The 19,863-nt window shown below is 46.7% G+C and overlaps 1 protein-coding gene across 4 annotated transcripts in view; it reads right to left on the bottom strand.

The window, feature by feature from the left end:
* ralgps1 (Ral GEF with PH domain and SH3 binding motif 1) overlaps positions 1–19,863 on the bottom strand; it is a 729,016-nt gene that overhangs the window by 416,765 nt on the left and 292,388 nt on the right. For all 4 annotated transcript variants that reach the window (XM_033049388.1, XM_033049390.1, XM_033049389.1 and 1 more), the window contains exon 9: positions 1,776–1,902. In XM_033049388.1, the coding sequence (XP_032905279.1) occupies positions 1,776–1,902 (127 nt within the window). The remainder of the gene's footprint in view (positions 1–1,775; positions 1,903–19,863) is intronic.

The raw sequence follows: 19,863 nt of genomic DNA, 5'->3' as shown, positions 1-19,863 counted from the left end.
ACCACTGTGTCTCGCTCATACCACTGTGCCACGCTCACACCACTGTGCCACGCTCACACCACTGTGCCACGCTTGCACCACTGTGCCACGCTCCCACCACTGTGCCACGCTCACACCACTGTGCCACGCTCACACCACTGTGCCACGCTCGCACCACTGTGCCACGCTCGCACCACTGTGCCACGCTCACACCACTGTGCCACGCTCGCACCACTGTGCCATGCTCACACCACTGTGCCACGCTCACAGTGCCACGCTCACACCACTGTGCCACGCTCGCACCACTGTGCCACGCTCACAGTGCCACGCTCACACCACTATGCCACGCTCGCACCACTGTGCCACGCTCACACCACTGTGCCACGCTTGCACCACTGTGCCACGCTTGCACCACTGTGCCACACTTGCACCACTGTGCCACGCTTGCACCACTGTGCCATGCTAGCACCACTGTGCCAAGCTCACACCACTGTGCCACGCTCACACCACTGTGCCACGCTCACACCACTGTGCCACGCTTGCACCACTGTGCCACGCTTGCACCACTGTGCCACGCTTGCACCACTGTGCCACGCTTGCACCACTGTGCCATGCTAGCACCACTGTGCCAAGCTCACACCACTGTGCCACGCTCACACCACTGTGCCATGCTTGCACCACTGTGCCAAGCTCACACCACTGTGCCACCCTGTACGTTTAACAAACGTGCAAGATTGGATGACTAGTTTGCGACATACTAAAGCACAATCTGTAGTCTTTTTTTTAACACAAGACAGAAACTTTTGTTCCTGTTGCAATTTCTGTGCCCCATCAAAGATCAAAATATTAAGAGTACAAAAGAGAACAGAAGGAATTATCAAATGGATGGTTCGCGTCTGGGTTCTGGTACAGTGCCACATATCAACATTATGAGCAGTTTGACTTTTATAGTGGAGTACAAAAACGTTTATTGTCTAGTATAGGCTGGAAACTCTCTTGATCTGAAAGGAATTAAGCTGACGTGATCCAAAGGGTTCAAGAGGTTAAAGCTAGTCTTTTTAAAGCGATCTGGCCTCCAGCTGTTGTGAAGACCCAGGTGGGATCGTCACTCGGGAACCTTGCTGGTGACCAGCATTTATTACATAATAAAAATGATTTTCTGTCTGAAATCCGAGAGGCCCGGCCATTTGTTAATGTCCCAACATCAGTAAACATGTCAGCGAAATAAAAATGAAAATCAAACACAGAGAGGCAGGAGGGTTTCGAGACGTACAAGAAGGCTAACGTCACACTCCCATTTCAATCCGACAAGCCATCCCTCAAATCGTAAACCTTAAATCGAAAGCTCCTGTTAAATGATCCATCGTGTGCAGGGGTGAGTGAAAACAAACGCTGCCAACGATCGCAGTCACCTGCAACCGAGCTCAACGGCAGAAACTCTCTCCCAAGTTGTGTGACAAGGTGAGCAGATTCATAAACCAGGCAAACACTGCAGGCGCAGTGGGATCAAACAAAGCCACACTCAGGCATCAACAACCCCAGATTAAACCTCCTAGCGCCTTTTTTTGTGTGGGGAGTGATCTTTCTCAATCTCCCCCAAGAACCGATGATTCACATCTGGTGGAGAAAGACATCAATTCAGCAGAGAAAGTCGCGTCATCACACCCGACGTTCGAAAATTCAACCTGACTCTATCAGCGATATACATCAAATACAGCACAATATTATTCCTTCCTCCTCTTCTCCCTGGCGCCCGGAGCTTGGTTTACGCTCCAGCAGCCAGGCTTTGGACTTACCCAAATAGGGGATGCAGGGGACCATTCTCAAGCTGCTGATGAACTCCCGCATTCTCTTGTAGTTGTCTTCTTTCGTCACCAGATAATCCAACTTCTCAAAGGTGGCTTTGTCTTTCCGACTGACCAGCTGCAAGAGGAGGCAAAACCACATGGTCAGGTGTTTGTCTTATTCTACGGAAGTCAAGAGAAGTGGGGCGGTTGCCACAGCCCAGACACCATTGCTCTCGTCCTGACTGGTCACAGGAGCGGAGTAGTCTCATCGCTTCGATGGGAGGCCAACATCAAACAAAGGAGATTTGACCTGGAGGGGCACAAGGTCGCTCCAACCAATTATCAGCCACACTCACCAGAATTCATAAGATCATAGACAGTAGACAATAGACAATAGGTGCAGGAGTAGGCCATTCAGCCCTTCGAGCCAGCACCGCCATTCAATGTGATCATGGCTGATCATCCCCAATCAGTGCCCCATTCCTGCCTTCTCCCCATATCCCCTGATTCTGCTAATTATAAGATCATGTGATAGGAGTAGAATTAGGCCATTCTGCCCATCAAGTCTACTCCACCATTCAATCATGGCTAATCTATCTCCCCCTCCTAACCCCATTCTCCAGCCTTCTCCCCATAATCTCTGATACGCATACTAATCAAGAATCTATCTATCCCTGCCTTAAATATATCCACTGACTTGGCCTCTACAGCCTTCTGTGGCAAAGAATTTACACAGATTCACCACCCTCTGATTAAAGAAATTTCTCCTCATCTCCTTCCTAAAAGAACATCCTTTAATTCTGAGGCTACGACCTCTAGTCCTAGACTCTCCCACTAGTGGAAACATCCTCTTCACATCCACTCTATCCAAGCCTTTCACTATTCTGTACGTTTCAATGAGGTCCCTCCGCATTCATCTGAACTCCAGCGAGTACAGGCCCAGTGCCGTCAAACGCTCATCATATATTTGCTTGGATTAGGTGATAGAGGGAGAGGTTGGACAGATGGGTTATTTTCTCTGGAACGTTGGAGGTTTCGGGGAGATCTGATAGACATATATAAATTTATAAGTGGCATCTCTGGAGAAACCCAGCGGCACACGCAGCATCTCTGGAGAGAAGGAATGGGTGAGATTTCATGTCGAGACCCTTCTTCAGACATCACCCATTCCTTCTCTCCAGGGATGCTGCCTGACCTGCAGTTACTCCAGCATTTTGTATCTGTCTTCGATTTAAACTAGCATCTGGAGTTCTTTCCCCACCCTCTCTAGAGGACGTGGATAGCTGACGTTTCGTGACAGGATCCTTCTTCAGACAGATTGTTGATTGCTGGTAGCACTGGTTTATATTACCTTAACAACCCAGCTGGTAGAGCAGCGGACAGTCTGACCTGAAACGTCACCTATCCTTGTCTTCCAGAGATGCTGCCTGACCAGTTGGTTCCTCCAGCACTTTGTGTTCCATTGAATGACTCAAGTAAAATGGGACATTATTTTTAAAGTCTGGATGAATCTTGTTTGGAACAGGGTGGGGTGAAAGTAAGAGAGGCCGCACCTCATCCCCCCCCCCCACCCCCCCCGCAACATTTATGAGCGGGAGCAACAAAGGTACAGATTCGGAGGTTAATTGGCTGGGTATAAGTCTAAAGTTGTTCCTGGTGGCAGATGTTAGTGTTAATGTGCGGGGATTGCTGTTCGGTGCAGACTCAGTGGGCCGAAGGACCTGTTTCCACGCTGTGTCTCTAAACTAAACAAAACGGTACACTTCCAAATGAGCAAAGTATTAAAGCACCGAAACGCTGCCCCGTATTTTCACTCTCCACCAGAGGTATGGAGTTGAGATGGGGGCCCAGGACCAATGCAGCAACATTTTATCATTCACAGACAATTTCAATTCAGGCTTTCAGCTAGAAATTATTTCCCCAATCACTTTCACCTGGTATTCCAAAAGTGTAACAAGGCTTGGAAGTTAAGGGCTTGTCCCACTTAGGCCATTTATAGCCGACTGCCGGCGACTGTCACAGTAGTAGCGGGACGCCGAAAAAACGGCTTCTCTGGACCCACCCAACGACAATGTCTACGACAAGCTACCACCTAGTCGACGGCAAGCTACGTTAACCAGCGACACATTTCCTCGCGACTTGGGACGTCCACATACGACCACACCTACGACAACCTACGACCACACAGGCGACGACCTACGACAACCAAAGTCAACCTACGTCCACCCACGACAAGATACGACCCTGTCGGCCACAACTGAAGCCAACTGAAGACAATGGAATTCACCGGTCAGCACCTGGCGACAACCAACGTCACCTGGCGTCATCCTGGCGACAACCTACAACGACCTATGACAACCTACGACAGGAGAAGACAGGCAACGTCAAGCTCACTGTCGCCGAAAGGTTTTGAACATTTCAAAATCCAGTGGCGACAAGATAAAAGTTACGACACTTGAGGAGACAACTCACAACAACACAGGCGGCACCCCGCGACCATGTGGCGAAGGCCTAATTTCCGGGAAGTGGGACAGGCCCTTGAGTGCAATGTTTTATATTGCTGTAACATCCCAGCTGGTCGAGCTGCTGCCTCACAGCGCCAGGGACCCGGGTTCGATCCTGACCTCGGGTGCTTTCTGTGTGGAGTTTGCACGTTCTCCCTGTGACGGTGTGGGTTTCCTCCGGGTGCTCCATTTTCATGGAACATAGAACAGTACAGCACAGGAACAGGCCCTTCGGCCCACAATCTTTATGCTGAGCCTAATGACAAATTCAAATAATCTCATCTGCATGTACATGACCCATAGCCCTCTATTCCCCCACCCCTCGATGTGCCTATCCAACAGTCTCTGAAATGCCACTATCATATCTGCCTCCACCACCACCCTTGGTGCATTCTAGTCTCCCACCACTCTCTGTGTAAACAACTTGCCCTGCAAATTTTCATTAAAATTAATTGGACATTTCCACCCTGGGAAAAAGACGAGCAGGTTGGTAAAATTCCCCAAATTGGATGCAGAAGTGAGATAACATAGAATTAGTGTGAACAGGTGATCATTGGTCAATGCGGACTTGGTGAGCCGAAGAGCCTGATTTTGAATGAATGAATGAATAAGTTTATTGGCCAAGTATTCACATACAAGGGTTTTCATGCTGTATCTCTAAACTAAATTTGATAGAGTGTGATTGACTTGTGAACTGGTTATATTTTCTTCGGACATTGTTCATGTATAACAATGTCCGTTATTGTTGGATGGTATGTTAACTCCATCTGTTTTATGAAACCTCCACTGAAGTTCAATGTGGCCTTCCAAGAGCTCCAGTAAGGCATCATGCTCAAACTTCCGTTTTAAAACTAACTCATTTTCTTTTGATATCCAAGGCTTTTGCCACCCTGGGCTTGATTAACAAGCATTTATGAGTGTATCTGTTTGTCAATAAGCCCAGTCAACCAATATTTTGTTGGAAAAGTGGACACAAAAGATGACGGTTGTGTTACTGGAATCAGTGCAAAAGGGGAGAGAGGCCATTTTCTTTTGTCCAGTTATACATTGAATGCAATTGTCATTAAAAATGACAATTTAACATTTATCAGATAATACATTTCACATCCATCTTTTGTTTTTCTAGTTTCCGTTTTTGGAGCTATAGTGTGGAAACAAGCCCTTCGGCACATCGAGTCCACGCCGATATGGTAGTCCTATGTTTAAGAAGGAACTGCAGATGCTGGAAAATCGAAGGTAGACAAAAGTGCTGGAGAAACTCAGCAGGTGCGGCAGCATCTATGGAGCGAAAGAAATAGGCCACGTTTCGGCCGAAATCGGCCCGAAACGTGGCCTATTTCCTTCGCTCCATAGATGCTGCCGCACCCGCTGAGTTTCTCTAGCACTTTTGTCTACCTCTGGTAGTTCTATCCTCTATCCTACACGCTAGCAACAATTTACAATTTACAGAAGCCAAATAACCTTCAAACCTGCACGGCTTTGGAGTGTGACGGGAACCCGGAGCACCTGGCAAAAAAACCCGTGCGGGTCACAGGGAGAATGTACAAACTCCATACAGACAGCACCCGTAGTCAGGATCGAACCGGGGTCTCTGGCGCTTGCTGAGCCACCGTGCCACCCTTTCATTGCCTTTGACCTAAGTAGGTTGCTGGATTAGTTCAGAGGCCGACAAGGGCCAAATACATAAAAATGGGCCTGGAGTTACAGATGGATTAGACCCAGCAGAGACTATAGATTTCTTTCAGGAAGAATTCAAATAAAAGAGTTGGGATTTTAATAACATCCTGTTGTTTCCATAGTCACCATTATTATTAACAAGCTTTTAAATGAATACATTTCAGGACATAAAATTAAATTGTGGTGGGACTGGAACTTTGTACATCCTATTCTCTGTATTACAAGTGAAATAACAATCAGTCTGCCAAGTACAAACTATAAACACCATTCTATGGGCCAAAGAGCTTGTTCCTGCGTTGAAGATCCTGTAGAAGGATTAAAATAACACTACTACAACTACCGTCTGTTCATGACTTGCAAAGAAGAGCAAGTATATTTGAGCAGCACAGTGTCACTTACTAGTGGAGCTGCCACCTCGAAGGGCCAGCGACCCAGGTTCAATCCTGACCTCTGGAGATGGCTGCGTGGAGTTTGCATGTTCTCCCCGGTTGCCCTTGGGTGCTCCGATTTCCTCCCACATCCCGAAGATGTGAGGGCTTGTTGGCTTAATTGGGTGCTGTAAACTTCGACCAATATACAGATGCAAGGAGCTGCGGATGTTGGAACCGTGAGCAGAACACAAAGTGCTGGTGTAACTCGTAAAAGCGTAGCAGCTGTGCCTCTGCTGCCTCACAGCGCCAGAGACCCAGGTTCCATCCTGACTTTGGCTGCTGTCTGTACGCAGTTTGTACTTTCTCCCTGTGACCGCGTGGGTTTCCTCCGGGTGCTGTGGTTTCCTCCCACATCGAAGGAAGTGCGGGATTGTAGCTTACTTGGCTTCTGTAAAACTGTACTAGGGGTAAATTGTCCCTAGTGTGTCGGATAGTGCTAGTGTGCGGGGCGATCGATGGTTAGAGTGGACTCAGCGGGACAAAGCGCCCTGTTTCTACGCTGTATCTCTTAAGTCTAAAGTTTAAAAGGATGCAGAGTGCTGGAGTAACTCAATGGGTGAAGCAGCATATCTGGCGAACATGGATAGGTGATGTTTCAAATGGAGTCTGAAGGGTCATCTATCCATATTCTCCAAGGATGCTGCCAGACCGGCTGAGTTACTCCAGCACATTGTGCCCCATTCTTAGTATGTAATTGAGTGACAGAATCTGAGGGGAATTATGGCAAAATGGGCAGGATGAAAGGGATTTAGGGTAGTATTAGTGCACGAGTGTAGTTGATGTTCGGCACGGACTCGGTGGGAGTAGTTAAGGCAGCTTCATTTCATGAGAACTAGGACCAGGCATAAAAGGCAACAGCAAACTACAGGAACATGGGACCATGAGAAAGAGGACGGGAGAGACAGAGAAGATGGATCACTCTTTTTAGACTTTAACTTTTCTTTAGACTTTCGAGATACAGCGCAGGAACAGGGCCTTTGACCCACCGAGTCCAAACCGGCCAGCTTTCCATCCCATACACTAACATTATCCTACTCACTGGGTACAATTTACAATTTTAACCTACAAACCTGTACATCTTTGGAGTGTGGGAGGAAACCGGAGCACCCGGAGAAAACCCATGCGGTCACGGGAAAAATGCCCAAACTCCATACAGACAGCACCCTTAGTCAGGATCGAACCCGGGTCTCTGGCGCTGTGAGGAGGCAACTCTACCGCTGCGCCACTGTGCCGCCCACTCTTAAGCAAAACCATCATGCATACAACAGGCTGAATTGCCTCTTTGTGTGTTATAACCTTCCCGTGATTTGGTGAACACCTGATATTATGAGAAGAGCTGTGTGAACAGCTATCGGCCCGCTGCTACTACTATGCCTTAATGCTAATGCAATGTTCCTTGAACATTACACTTTCAGCCGTTTATCTTCAAAACCTATATCAAGTGTCCATCCATCCTCTGATCTTTCTGCAAGGTGGAAGTGGGCAGGACGCATTCAGCTGTCTTTGGACAGGAAGAGAGACCGCCTGGGGTCATTGCATGCACAAGAGCAAGACTTGAAACACTCTCCTCAGGGTTGCCAGTGCAATCTCGGTCTGTCACATCTTATAACTTCCAAAACAAAACCAATGGATGGAGTTATCACAAAATGCTGGAGTAACTCAGTGGGACAGGCAGCATCCATGGAGAGAAGGAATGGATGACATTTCGACCCTTCTTCAGTTTGTGTCTATCTTTGGGGTAAACCAGCATCTGCAGTTCCTTCCTACCCAAGGTGTTGAGTCGCCGTCTCTGGGTTGAAGGTTTGTGTTGACATTTTCAAAATGAGCAATACATGCGTAGGAAGGTACTGCTGATGCTAGTTTACACCGAAGGTAGACACAATAAACTGGAGTAACTCAGTGGGTCAGGCAGCATCTCTGGAGAAGAGGAATAGGTGACATTTCGGGTCGAGACCCTTTTTCAGACAGTGCTCAATGACAGGCAAGCAAATCATAGGGCGGCACAGTGGTGCAGCGGTAGAGTTGCTGCCTTACAGCACTTGCAGCGCCGTAGACCTGGGTTCGATCCTGACTACGGGTGCTGTCTGTTCGGAGTTTGTACGTTCCCCCCGTGACCGCATGGGCTTTCTCTGAGATCTTCACTTTCCCCCCACACTCCAAAGACGTACAAGTTTCTAAGTTAATTGGCTTGGTTTAAATTGTCCCTAGTTTGTGCAGGATAGTGTTAATGTGCGGGGATCGCTAGTCGGTGCGGACTCAGTGGGCCGAAGGGTCTGTTTCCGCGCTGTATCTCTAAACTAAACAAAAAAGCATGAAAGAAATTATAGGCATACCACATGCTTGGGGTGGAAAAATGCAGCAAACATTTTCACGTCAGATGAACAAAAAGGCTGGAATAACTCCACATGCACACAATGCTAATGGGCCTGCCATGAACTAGTTTTAATGGGATTCACCTATGACACCAGACGCCAACCTATGACAGCACCTACGACAACCTACGACGACAACAATTATCGCCACTGTCACGGATATTTTTCCACATGTTGAAAATTTTGCGGCAGTCGCCTTTAGTCACCCCAAATAATTGCCTGTGGGACAGGCCCATGAATCCAGATTAACTATACCACAGCTTAGGCACACTGCAATCAATATGTACTTGAAATGTATGATTCTCTTATTAATTAATAATATATTAAATATTAATTGTTTTTTATTATTTATTAACTTGTTTTATTAACGACGCACTTTGCCGGCAATATGAAACTGCTTTAATGCATGTGTTACATTCTGGTTTCCTCAAATACTTGAATTATATATAATAGTGTTATGATATTATATTCATGTGAAGTATCACACAGAAAAGCTAGGCACGGTGGCGCAGCGGTAGAGTTGCTGCCTTACCGCTCCAGAGACGCGGGTTCCATCCTGACTACGGGTGCTGTCTGTACTGAGTCTGTACGTTCTCCCTGTCACCGCGTGGGTTTAAAGCTTTTCACTGCACCTCGGTACCCGCGACAATAAACTAAACTGAACGAGCGGCTTTTGGAGAATACTGAGTGTGTGGCAGGCTGCAAAGTAACAAAGCATGGCTGAATTACTTAAATAGGCAGAAGTATGCTTGTTTAATCACCCAGACAGGAGCTGGGATCATCAGAGTTTGCACTTGGGTTTGATAGTATTCAGATCTTTTTTTGTAAAGTAACAAGTTTACATCTCATTTATTTTGTTCAAAAATCTTTTAAGTCTTAATTGACATTTCCATTAGTGCTGCATCAACAAACAAAACCTGTCAGAAAATGTCAATGGCCAAATATTATAATTCTGCAAGTTTCAAAGTGCACAGCCCTCAACATTTTCATCCTTTGATTTTTAGAGCATGGGGCGGCACGGTGACACAGGGGTAGAGTGGCTGCCTCACAGCGCCAGAGACCCGGGTTCAATTCTGACCTCGGGTGCTGTCAGTGTGTGGAGTCTGCACGCTCTCCCTGTGATCGCGCGGTTTTTCTCCGGGCGCTCCGGTTTCCTCCAAAGACGTGCAGGTTTGCAGGTTTAAGAAAGAGCTGCAGATGCTGGAAAAATCGAAGGTGGATAAAAATGCTGGAGAAACTCGGCGGGTGAGGCAGCATCTATGGAGCGAATGAATAGGTGACGTTTCGGGTCGAGACCCTGGATAAATGAAACTAAACTAAGCTAAACTGCAGGTGCTGGAATCGTGCACAGAACACAAAGTGCTGGAGTAACTCAGCCAGTCAGGCATCATCTCTGGAAGAGATGTCTGAAGAAGGGTCCCAACCCGAAACATCGCCGATCCATGTCCTCCAAAGATGCTGCCTGACCCATTGAGTTACTGCAGCACTTTGTGTTCCACCCACTATTCACCAGATCAATGTCTCGTTCAACAACTGAATATTAAATGCTGCAACAAGAAAATCAGCATTGTTTTGAAATGCCAACGAGAAATTCAAGAACGTGACAGTGGAATAACAAAATTTAAAAGACAATTGGATAGGTACCTGAATAGGCAAGATTTAGAGGAATAGAGATTTAATGCAAGGTAAACAAAAGTGCTGGAGAAACTCAGCGGGTGCAGCAGCATCTATGGAGCGAAGGAAATAGGCAACGTTTCGGCCCGAAACGTTGCCTATTTCCTTCGCTCCATAGATGCTGCTGCACCCGCTGAGTTTCTCCAGCACTTTTGTCTACCTTCGATTTTCCAGCATCTGCAGTTCCTTCTTAAAGAGATTAAATGCAGTTAAGTGGGACTCGCAGAGATGAAGCATCTTGGTCAGCATGGACAAGTTGGGCTGAAGGGTCTTGAGGGGAGGGCGGGGGGGAGGTTGAAAGGCAGATGGTTGGACAAAGGCCAGAGATGTGCACTGTACCTTTTGATAAATAGCTAGTTTTTCCGCAAGCAGGGAAAACCTGCCGACCACAAATCTCCGGGAAAAGACAGCAGTGCTGCCTTGTGCATTTAAAACCGTGGTTAATGCGATAAGCAGACACGTCATGGTGCCTTCAGAGCAAGCGGTGTATTCCATCACCAGTGTTTCCGTGGTCAGCTCAGTTCCCTTGATGAGGAATGCTTTGCCAACTACAAGCCACTGCCACTGTTTACACTAGACTTCACTACATCAAACACAGCATGAAGTGCCAAAGCCTTGGTTTAAATTAACCTGAGCCTAAAACCAATATTGATTTTTCTTCCGCAAGTCAACATATGTAAACAGGTTGGTTGTGAAAGGACCGCAGGTCTCTCTGGTGCTTTGTTCAGATTATTTCCAAAATCCATACCAGGAAAACCACTTGCACACTCCTCTTCTAATCCATCCTTTCCCAGGGTGGCGCAGCGATAGAGTTGGTGTCACACAGCGCCAGAGACCTGGGTTCAATCCTGAGAACGGCTGCTATCCGTACTGAGTTTGCTCGTTCTCCCAGTGACCGCGTGGGTTTTCTCCGGGTACTCCCGTCTCCTCCCGCGCTCCAAACACGCGCAGGTTTGTAGGTTAGTCGGCCTCTGTAAATTGCCCCTAGTGTGTAGGTAGTGGATGACAGAGTGGGATAACATAGAACTAGTGTGAACGTGTGATCGATGGGTGGCATGGGCTCGGTGAGCCGAAGGACCGGATTTCATGCTATATCTCTAAACTAAACTGAGTAGGCCACTCGGCCCCTCAATCCAGCCCTGCCATTCAATGTTCTTGTGGCTGATCTATCCTGGCCTAACTCCTCTTCTGTGCCAGTTCCCTCTCAATGGAGAGAACATAGAACTAGTGTGAATGGGTGATCCGATGGTCGGCATGGACTTGATGGGCCAAATGGCCTTATATCTCCAAACTAAATTCATGTTTTCCCTGCTGATTCCTTTCTAAGAAGTGTGACATAATCACATTGTTTGCACCAAAGTTATTCTTAAGTTCATAAGTGACAGGAGCAGAATTCGGCCATTCGGACCATCAACTCTACTCCGTCGTTCAATCATGGCTGATCAATCTCTCCCTCCTAACCCCATTCTCCTGCCTTCTCCCCATAACCAGTACAATCAAGAATTTATCAATCTCCTCCTTAAAAATATCCATTGACTTGGCCTCCACAGCCTTCGGTGGCAATGAATTCCACAGATTCACCACCCTCTGACTAAAGAAATTCCTCCTCATCATCTTCCTAAAGAAACGTCCTTTAATTCTGAGGCTGTGACCTCTGGTCCGAGAGTCTCCCATGTGGAAACAACCTCATCCACTCTTTCCTGGCCTTTCGCTATTCGGTAAGTTTTGAATGAGGTCTCCCCCTCATCCTTCCAAACTCCAGCGAGTACAGGCCCAGTGCCGTCAAACGCTCGTCATATGTCAGCTCACTCATTCTGGGATCATTCTCGTAAACCTCCTCTGGACCCTGTCCAGCGCCAGCACATCCTTCCTCGGATATGGGAGTTATCCCTGTGTAGTTGAGAGACTGGACTAGGTACAACACGGATGAAACTCATCATTCTACACTGGATATTATTCATGCAGACACAAACCACTTATTAGCCACCAAGATACGGTTTGTGATTTAATTTGGAAAATCCCAGACATGGAATTAGAACAGCAGATGGTCATAAACGTGAAAGAGTTGAGTGTTGTTGGATGCGTCCTCGCTCTGGGCCAGTGATGCAGTGAGAGCCAAGAACGTGGCGGCCAAAGTTAGAGGAGAAAGAGACAGGAAAGGAGAGAAAAGAGAAAGGGGAAAAAAATGATAAGAGAAAGAGAGAAGGAAGAAAGGGAAAGAGAACAAAAGAAAGAGGAGAAAAAACATTTCTATAACACCGTCCACAAGTCCAGTTAGGGGCAGCACGATGACGTTTCCTCCCACACTCCATAGATGTTCAGGATTGAAGGTTAATTGGCTTGGTATAAATGTAAATTGTCCCTAGTGTGTGTCGGACAGTGTAAGTGCGCGGAGATTGCTGGTCAGCGCGGACTCGGTAGGTCGAAGGGCCTGGTTCCGCGCTGTATCTCTAAACTAAAAACTCTAAATTAAACTGAATATCATCAACTCATTTGCAACCTTAGAAATACATGAACCTTCGTCCCTGTGGTAATGTATGCATACACTATGGAGGAATGGGAAATGGAATAGAGACTTGGCAAAACTTCCACAAACGGAAGCTTCCGTTGTGAATAATTTCAGTCTATTAATAATTCATTTCTTTTGGCCTTGTCACTGAATCACAGAGGATGTGTTTATCCTTAAACAGACACTAATTCTGGAGTAACTCCACGGGTCAAGCAGCATCTCTGGAATACATGGATTGGTGACGTTTCAGTTCTTCAGTCTGAAGAATGGTCCTGACCCGAAACATCACCTATCCATTTCCTTCCCATGTTACCTGACCCGCTGTGTTACTCCGGCATTTTGTGTCTGTCTTTGGCATAAATCAGCATTTGGTAGGAATGAATAGGAATTAAAAGATTTAACAGGAATCTGAGGGGTAACTTTTTCATACAAAGGGTGGTGGGTGTATGGAACAAGCTGCCAGAGGAGGTATTTAAGATGCTGGAAAAATCGAAGGTAGACAAAAAATGCTGGGGAAACTCAGCGGGTGAGGCAGCATCTATGGAGAGAAGGAATTGGTGATGTCAAGACCCAAAACGTCACCAATTCCTTCTCTCCATAGATGCTGCCTCACCCGCTGAGTTTCCCCAGCATTATTTTGTCTGCCAGAGGAGGTAGTTGAGGCAGGGACCATCACAATGTTTAAGAAACAATTAGATACTGTAGGTACATGGATAGGATAGGTTTAGAGGGATATGGGCCAAATGCAGGCGGGTGGGACTAGTGTAGATGAGGCACTTTGGTCGATGCGGGCAAGTTGGGCCGGAGGACCTGTTTCCATGTTGTATGAGCTCAAGTATTGTATGACTCAATATCTCAGTTCATTTTTATTGAAATGTGTTTATCCTTAACTGATTATTGTCACAGCACAAAATAAGATGTTACAAGATGGGTGTGGTATACCATTTGGAGAAGCCGTATGTTAAGGCCATGAAGGTAGACAATACAATCTGTCCCACACTCAGAGAGGCAGTAAGCCCATGCTATAGTTGAGGAGCAATACATTGAACTGCCACACATGTAGATGCTACTGGAACTCCGATCCATACCTTTGTCACCTCAGACATGGCACTCAGCCCCATCTCTAGCTGGCCTCGATGCTTCCTGAACCAGAGGCCATCAAAACTGGATAGAGTGGAATGTGGAGAGGATGTTTCCACTAGTGGGAGAGTCTAGGACCAGAGGTCATAGCCTCAGAATAAAAGGATGTATCTTTAGAAAGGAGATGAGGAGGAATGTCCTTAGCCAGAGGGTGATGAATCTGTGGAATTCATTGCCCCAGACGGCTGTGGAGGCCAAGTCAAAGGATATTTTTAAGGTGGAAATTAATAGATTCTTGATTAGTACGGGTGTCAGGGGGTTATGAGGAGAAGGCAGGAACATGGGGTTGAGAAGCAAAGATATTGTGAATCTGGAATTCTCTGCCACAGAAGGCAGTGGAGGCCAATTCACTGGATGTATTCAAGAGAGAGTTAGATATAGCTCTGAGGGCTAACATAATCAAGGGATATGGGGAGAAAGCAGGAACGGGGTACTGATTTTGGATGATTAACCATGAACATATTGAATGGCGGTGCTGGCTCCTCCTGCTCCTATTTTCTATGTTTTCATGTTTCTATATATCAACCATAGACTTGATGGGCCAAATGGCCTAATTCTGCTCCTATCGCTTATGAACTTATGAAAAATAGACCATCATATCCTCACTTCCATTCAGTCCCATTCACCCAAACCCCTGTTGATGTGGTGGGTCCCAGATGTGCAAATGTTTCAACTTCAACAGTCCCACCCTTGTTTTCAAATTCTTTCCATTATTCCAGCCCCTCCCTATCTTTATTAAGCCCACCATCCCCTGAAAAATGTCACAAATGTCTACCCGCCTAATTCTGGCCTCTTGAAAATTCACAAAGGTCGTGCCCTCAATGACCAAGTTTAGTATGGAGATCCAGCATTGAAACGGGCCCTTCGGCCCACTGAGTCCACGCCCACAATCAGACTGAAGAAAGAACCCGATCCGAAACATCACCTATCCATGTTCCCCAGAGATGCTGCCTGACCCACTGAGTTACTCCAGTACTTTGTGTCTTTTTTTAGTTTTGGTCAGTTTAGAGATACAGCTTAGAAACAGGTCCATTGGCCCACCGAATCCATGCCAACAATCAGGATAATGTTCCACGTTATCCCACTTTCTCACCCATTCTCTACACACTGGGGGCAATTTACAGAAGACAATTCACCTACTAACCTTCACGTCTTTGGGAAACCCATGTGGTCACAGGGAGAACGTGCAAACTCCACATGGACAGCACCTGAGGTCAGGATCAATCCTGGCTTTACCATCTGCACAACTGTGCTGTCCATAGTTGCTAAACTTTGGAATCTCTTTAGCAACTCGGACTCTGTGCATTTACCCTCTTCCACAATGCTTCTTAAAACCTACTTGCCTGATCAAACCTCTGCCCCACGTCGAAAAATATGAAGTAGTAGGAAGGAACTGCAGATGTTGGTTTAAACTGAAGATAGACACAAAATGCTGGAGTAACTCAGCGGGATAGGCAGCATCTCTGGAGAGAAGGAATGGGTGACGTTTGGGTCGAAACCTTTCTTCAGACTCGGGGGGGAAGGGAAACGAGACATATAGACGGTGCACCAGCTTCTTGTTCTCACCTAGCAAACAGCTTACAATGGCCTGTTTCCTTTACCATCATTACTTGTTTTGCATATCTTCCATTAATTTGTTCTTTTTCTCTCCACATCGCCGTCCATATCTCTTGACAAGTGTGGGAAGTGTGGGAAGTTTTAAACTGCTGACTTTTTACTATGAGGTAAGTGAACAGAAATGTTTTACGATGGCATGCCAGCAGATAAGTAATATCAGCCAATACTGGGGGGGAAAGTTAGTGATTCTAGCAATCGGGAGAAAGTAAATGAACTTGAGGCAAATGTAAAGTTCAAAATAGGCAGCAAAATCAATGTAGACCATAAATAAACAGATTGGTTAATTGAAAACAAAAGGCTTTGGAAAGACTTTGGGTGGCACGGTGGCGCAGTGATAGAGCTACTGCCTTACAGTGCTAGAGACCCGGGTTAGATCCCGACTACGGGTGTTGTCTGTACGGAGTTTGTACGTTCTCCCTGTGACCTGCGTGGGTTTTCTCAGTGATCTTCAGTTTCCTTCCACACTCCAAAGATGTACAGGTTTGTAGGTTAATTGGCTTGGTTTAAATGTAAAATTGTCCCTGGTGTGTGTAGGGTAGTGTTAGTGTGCGGGGATCGCTGGTCGGCGCGGACTCGGTGGGCCGAAGGGCCGGTTTCCATGCTGTATCTCTAAACTAAACTAAACTTGGAAGGGCGGGCATCCGGCGGGCATGAACATTGAATTCTCCCAATTTTGTTAGCCCTTGCTGTCTCCTCCCCTTCCTTAGCCCTCGAGCTGTCTCCTCCCATCCCCCAGCCCTCAGGCTCCTCCTCCTCCTTTTTTCCCTTCCTTCTCCCTACCACCCCCTATCAGTCTGAAGAAGGGTTTCGGCCCAAAACGTTACCTATCTCCTTCGCTCCATAGATGCTGCTGCACCCGCTGAGTTTCTCCAGCATTTTTGTGTACCTTCGATTTTCCAGCATCTGCAGTTCCTTCTTATACTTGGAAGGGTCTGTTTCCATGCTATTTGACTCTGTAACAATGACTATTAATAACAAACCTGTCACTGTCTCAAGGGTAGACAAAAATGCTGGAGTAACTCAGTGGGTGAGGCAGCATCTATGGAGCGAAGGAATAGGTGACGTTTCATGTCGAGACCCTTCTTCAGACTGATGAGGAGGTGGGAGGGCGGGAAGAAAGGAAGAGGCCGAGACAGTGGGCTGTGGGAGAGCTGGGAAGGGGAGGGGAAGGAGGGAGAAAGCAAGGACTACCTGAATTTGGATGTCAATATTCATACCCCTGGGGTGTAAACTGCCCAAACGAAATATGAGGTGCTGCTCCTCCAATTTGCGGTGGGACTCACTCTGGCCATGGAGAAGGCCCAGGACAGAAAGGTCGGATTCGGAATGGGAGGGGGAGTTGAAGTGCTGGGCCACTGGGAGATTAGGTTGGTTATTGTGAACCGAGCGGAGTTGTTAGGCGAAACGATCGCCAAGCCTACGCTTCCCCATATCCTCTGATTCTGCTATCTTTAAGAGCCCTATCTAGCTCTCTCTTGAAAGTATCCAGAGAACTGGCCTCCACTGCCCTCTGAGGCAGAGAATTCCTCAGACTCTCTGTGAGAAAAAGTGTTTTCTCGTCTCCGTTCTAAATGGCTTATCCCTTATTGTTGATAGAATGGACCGCCTGAACTTGTATACTCTGGAATTTAGGATGAGTGGGGATCTTATTGAAACATATAAGATTATTAAGGGATTGGACACGCTAGAGGCAGGAAACATGTTCCCGATGTTGGGGGAGTCCAAAACCAGGGGCCACAGTTTAAGAATTAGGAGTAGGCTATTTAGAATGGAGATGAGGAAACATTTTTTCACCCAGAGAGTTGTGAAAAAATGGGTGGAGATTATTCCATGCTTTAATTGTGCGGGGGAAGAACGAATTGCTGTATACATCTGTCTTTGTAGCTGGGATCACAAATTGGATCGAATGCCCTCGTCTGCTCCTAATTGGTTTGGGTTTGGTGTAGGTTTTGTAGTCTATGTCGAGCTGACCATTTAACATTTTGTAAAAACAGGTCAAACGGTGAGCTTCACGTCTGTCTTGGAGAGGGTTCCACCCCAGAGACTTCAGAAGTTTGGTGACACTCGCTTCTCTCTCATAGGTGTTAGTAACAAATCGAGCTGCCTGTCTTTGGACACGTTCGATGGAAGAAATGTTTTTATTTGCGTATGGGTCCCATGCTGCAACTGTGTAGTCCAAATGAGGTCTAACGAGGGTGAAGTATAGCTTTTCCTTGACAGAAGTTGAACAATTATGAAAGTTGCGCCTCAGAAAGTTTAGGACACCTGTTGCTTTCACCGTTGCATGATGAGTCTGAACATTCCAACGCAGATCATTCTGCAATTTGATGCCAAGATACTTGGTTTGTTTGGATTCTTCAAGGGTGGCACCAAGTATATTGTAAGATGTTTCGCCTAGATTCCTCTTTCTGGTGACACGCATAGTTTCACATTTGGAAGGGTTGAACTGCATGCCCCATTGTTGTGACCACTCAACCATAGTATCGAGATCCTTTTGGAGAGCATCTTCATCATCAGCTGACTTAATTGGGCGGTACAGCAAATAATCATCAGCGAAAAGTCTGGTCGTACTTGCGACTTTTTCATGGATGTCATTTATGTAAAGCAAAAATAGGTGTGGGCCAAGTACTGTGCCCTGAGGTGTACCACTCAACACTGGATGCCAATTGGAGCTCTTTCCGTTCACACACACACACGCTGAAGACGTTTTGTCAGGAAACTGGAAATCCATCGTTTCGTGTTGGAACGAATACCATAGAAGTCAAGCTTCCGAAGCAGTCTCTGGTGTGGGATGACATTAAATGCTTTAGAAAAGTCCAGCACAACTAAATCCGTGATGATGTTACTATCAAGGTGCTTGGCCAGGTCATTTGTCGTCAGGATAAGCTGAGATTCGCATGATCTATGCCTCCTAAATGCATGTTGGTTGTCAGCAAGAATGTTATGTTTGCTCACGTGTCGCATCAGATTACTATCAATTAAATGCTCCAGCAATTTTCAGCTGCTCCTCGACCTACGACGGGGTTACTTTCCGATAAACCCATCGTAGATCGAAAATATTGCAAGTCGAAAATGCATTTAATACAATTTGATCATGTGACCGGATGTGACGTGCAGCTCGCTGCCGTTGCTCAGCGTTTGCACCATCGTAAAGTCAAGATATCATAAGTTAAAGCATCGTAAATCGGGAAGCATCGGTATATCACATTTTGAGAGGCATAGATAGAGTAGACAATCAGATAAATATATATTAAAGACAAGAGGGCATAGCTTTAAGGCAACAGGGAAAAATTTTAAAATAGAGTTGCAGAGCAAATTATTTTTCACACAGAGGGTGCGAGTACCCATAAAAACATTGCCAGGAGTGGTGCTGGAGGCAGATACAATGGTGGATATGCAGGGAATGGAGGGATCGGGATTATGTGCTGGCAGGTGAGAATGGTTGGTCTTGGCATCATGTTCGTCACGGACATTGTGGGCCAAAGGACCTGTTCTGGGCCGTACTGCTCTATGTTCTATAGCAAGCGTGATAAAATTGTAACATCAGGAAGGCATCCAATTGCAGGAAACACTTCAGACCCCAGTCCAACACATATAAATGTATAGTTAGCTCATTCTGATTTGCTTCCAAAATCTACTCCAGGCTAAATTCTATGAACAAGGAAAACTTACCACAGATTTGAATGACACAAAGGAAACTAGAAATCCACACATCAGGCAGCATTATTGTTTTAATTCACAGAGTGTGGATGCTACTGGCAATACCAGCATCTTTTGTCCTTCAAAGATAGACACAAAGTGCTGGAGTAACTCAGCGGGTCAGGTAGCATCTCTGGAGAAGAGGAATGGATGACGTTTTAGATCGAGACCCTTCTTCAGGCCTTCCCCAGGTGCCTGAATCAAGGTAGTTCAGAGCAGCTCCGGAGTCACACGGAGGCCAGGGATGGTAATGCCAGGGACCGCGAGCCCCTGCCACACCTCGCAGGCAGCAGGCCTGGCTGGCCCGCCGCGGAGCCGGGAACCCTCCTGGTGTGAGGGCCTTGATCGAGGCTCGTCTCCTGCTCACCCCCGAAGACCGGGAACCGGAGAGAGAGGGGGGTGGAGGGAATCTGCAATGTGCGAGTTTGTAGCTTAATTGGCCCTCTGTAAAATTGGAGGGAGTGGGTGAGAGAG

Source organism: Amblyraja radiata, chromosome 32, assembly GCF_010909765.2.
Source record: "Amblyraja radiata isolate CabotCenter1 chromosome 32, sAmbRad1.1.pri, whole genome shotgun sequence".
Classification (NCBI taxonomy): Eukaryota; Metazoa; Chordata; class Chondrichthyes; order Rajiformes; family Rajidae; genus Amblyraja; species Amblyraja radiata.
This window is presented reverse-complemented; position numbering and strand designations above follow the sequence as displayed.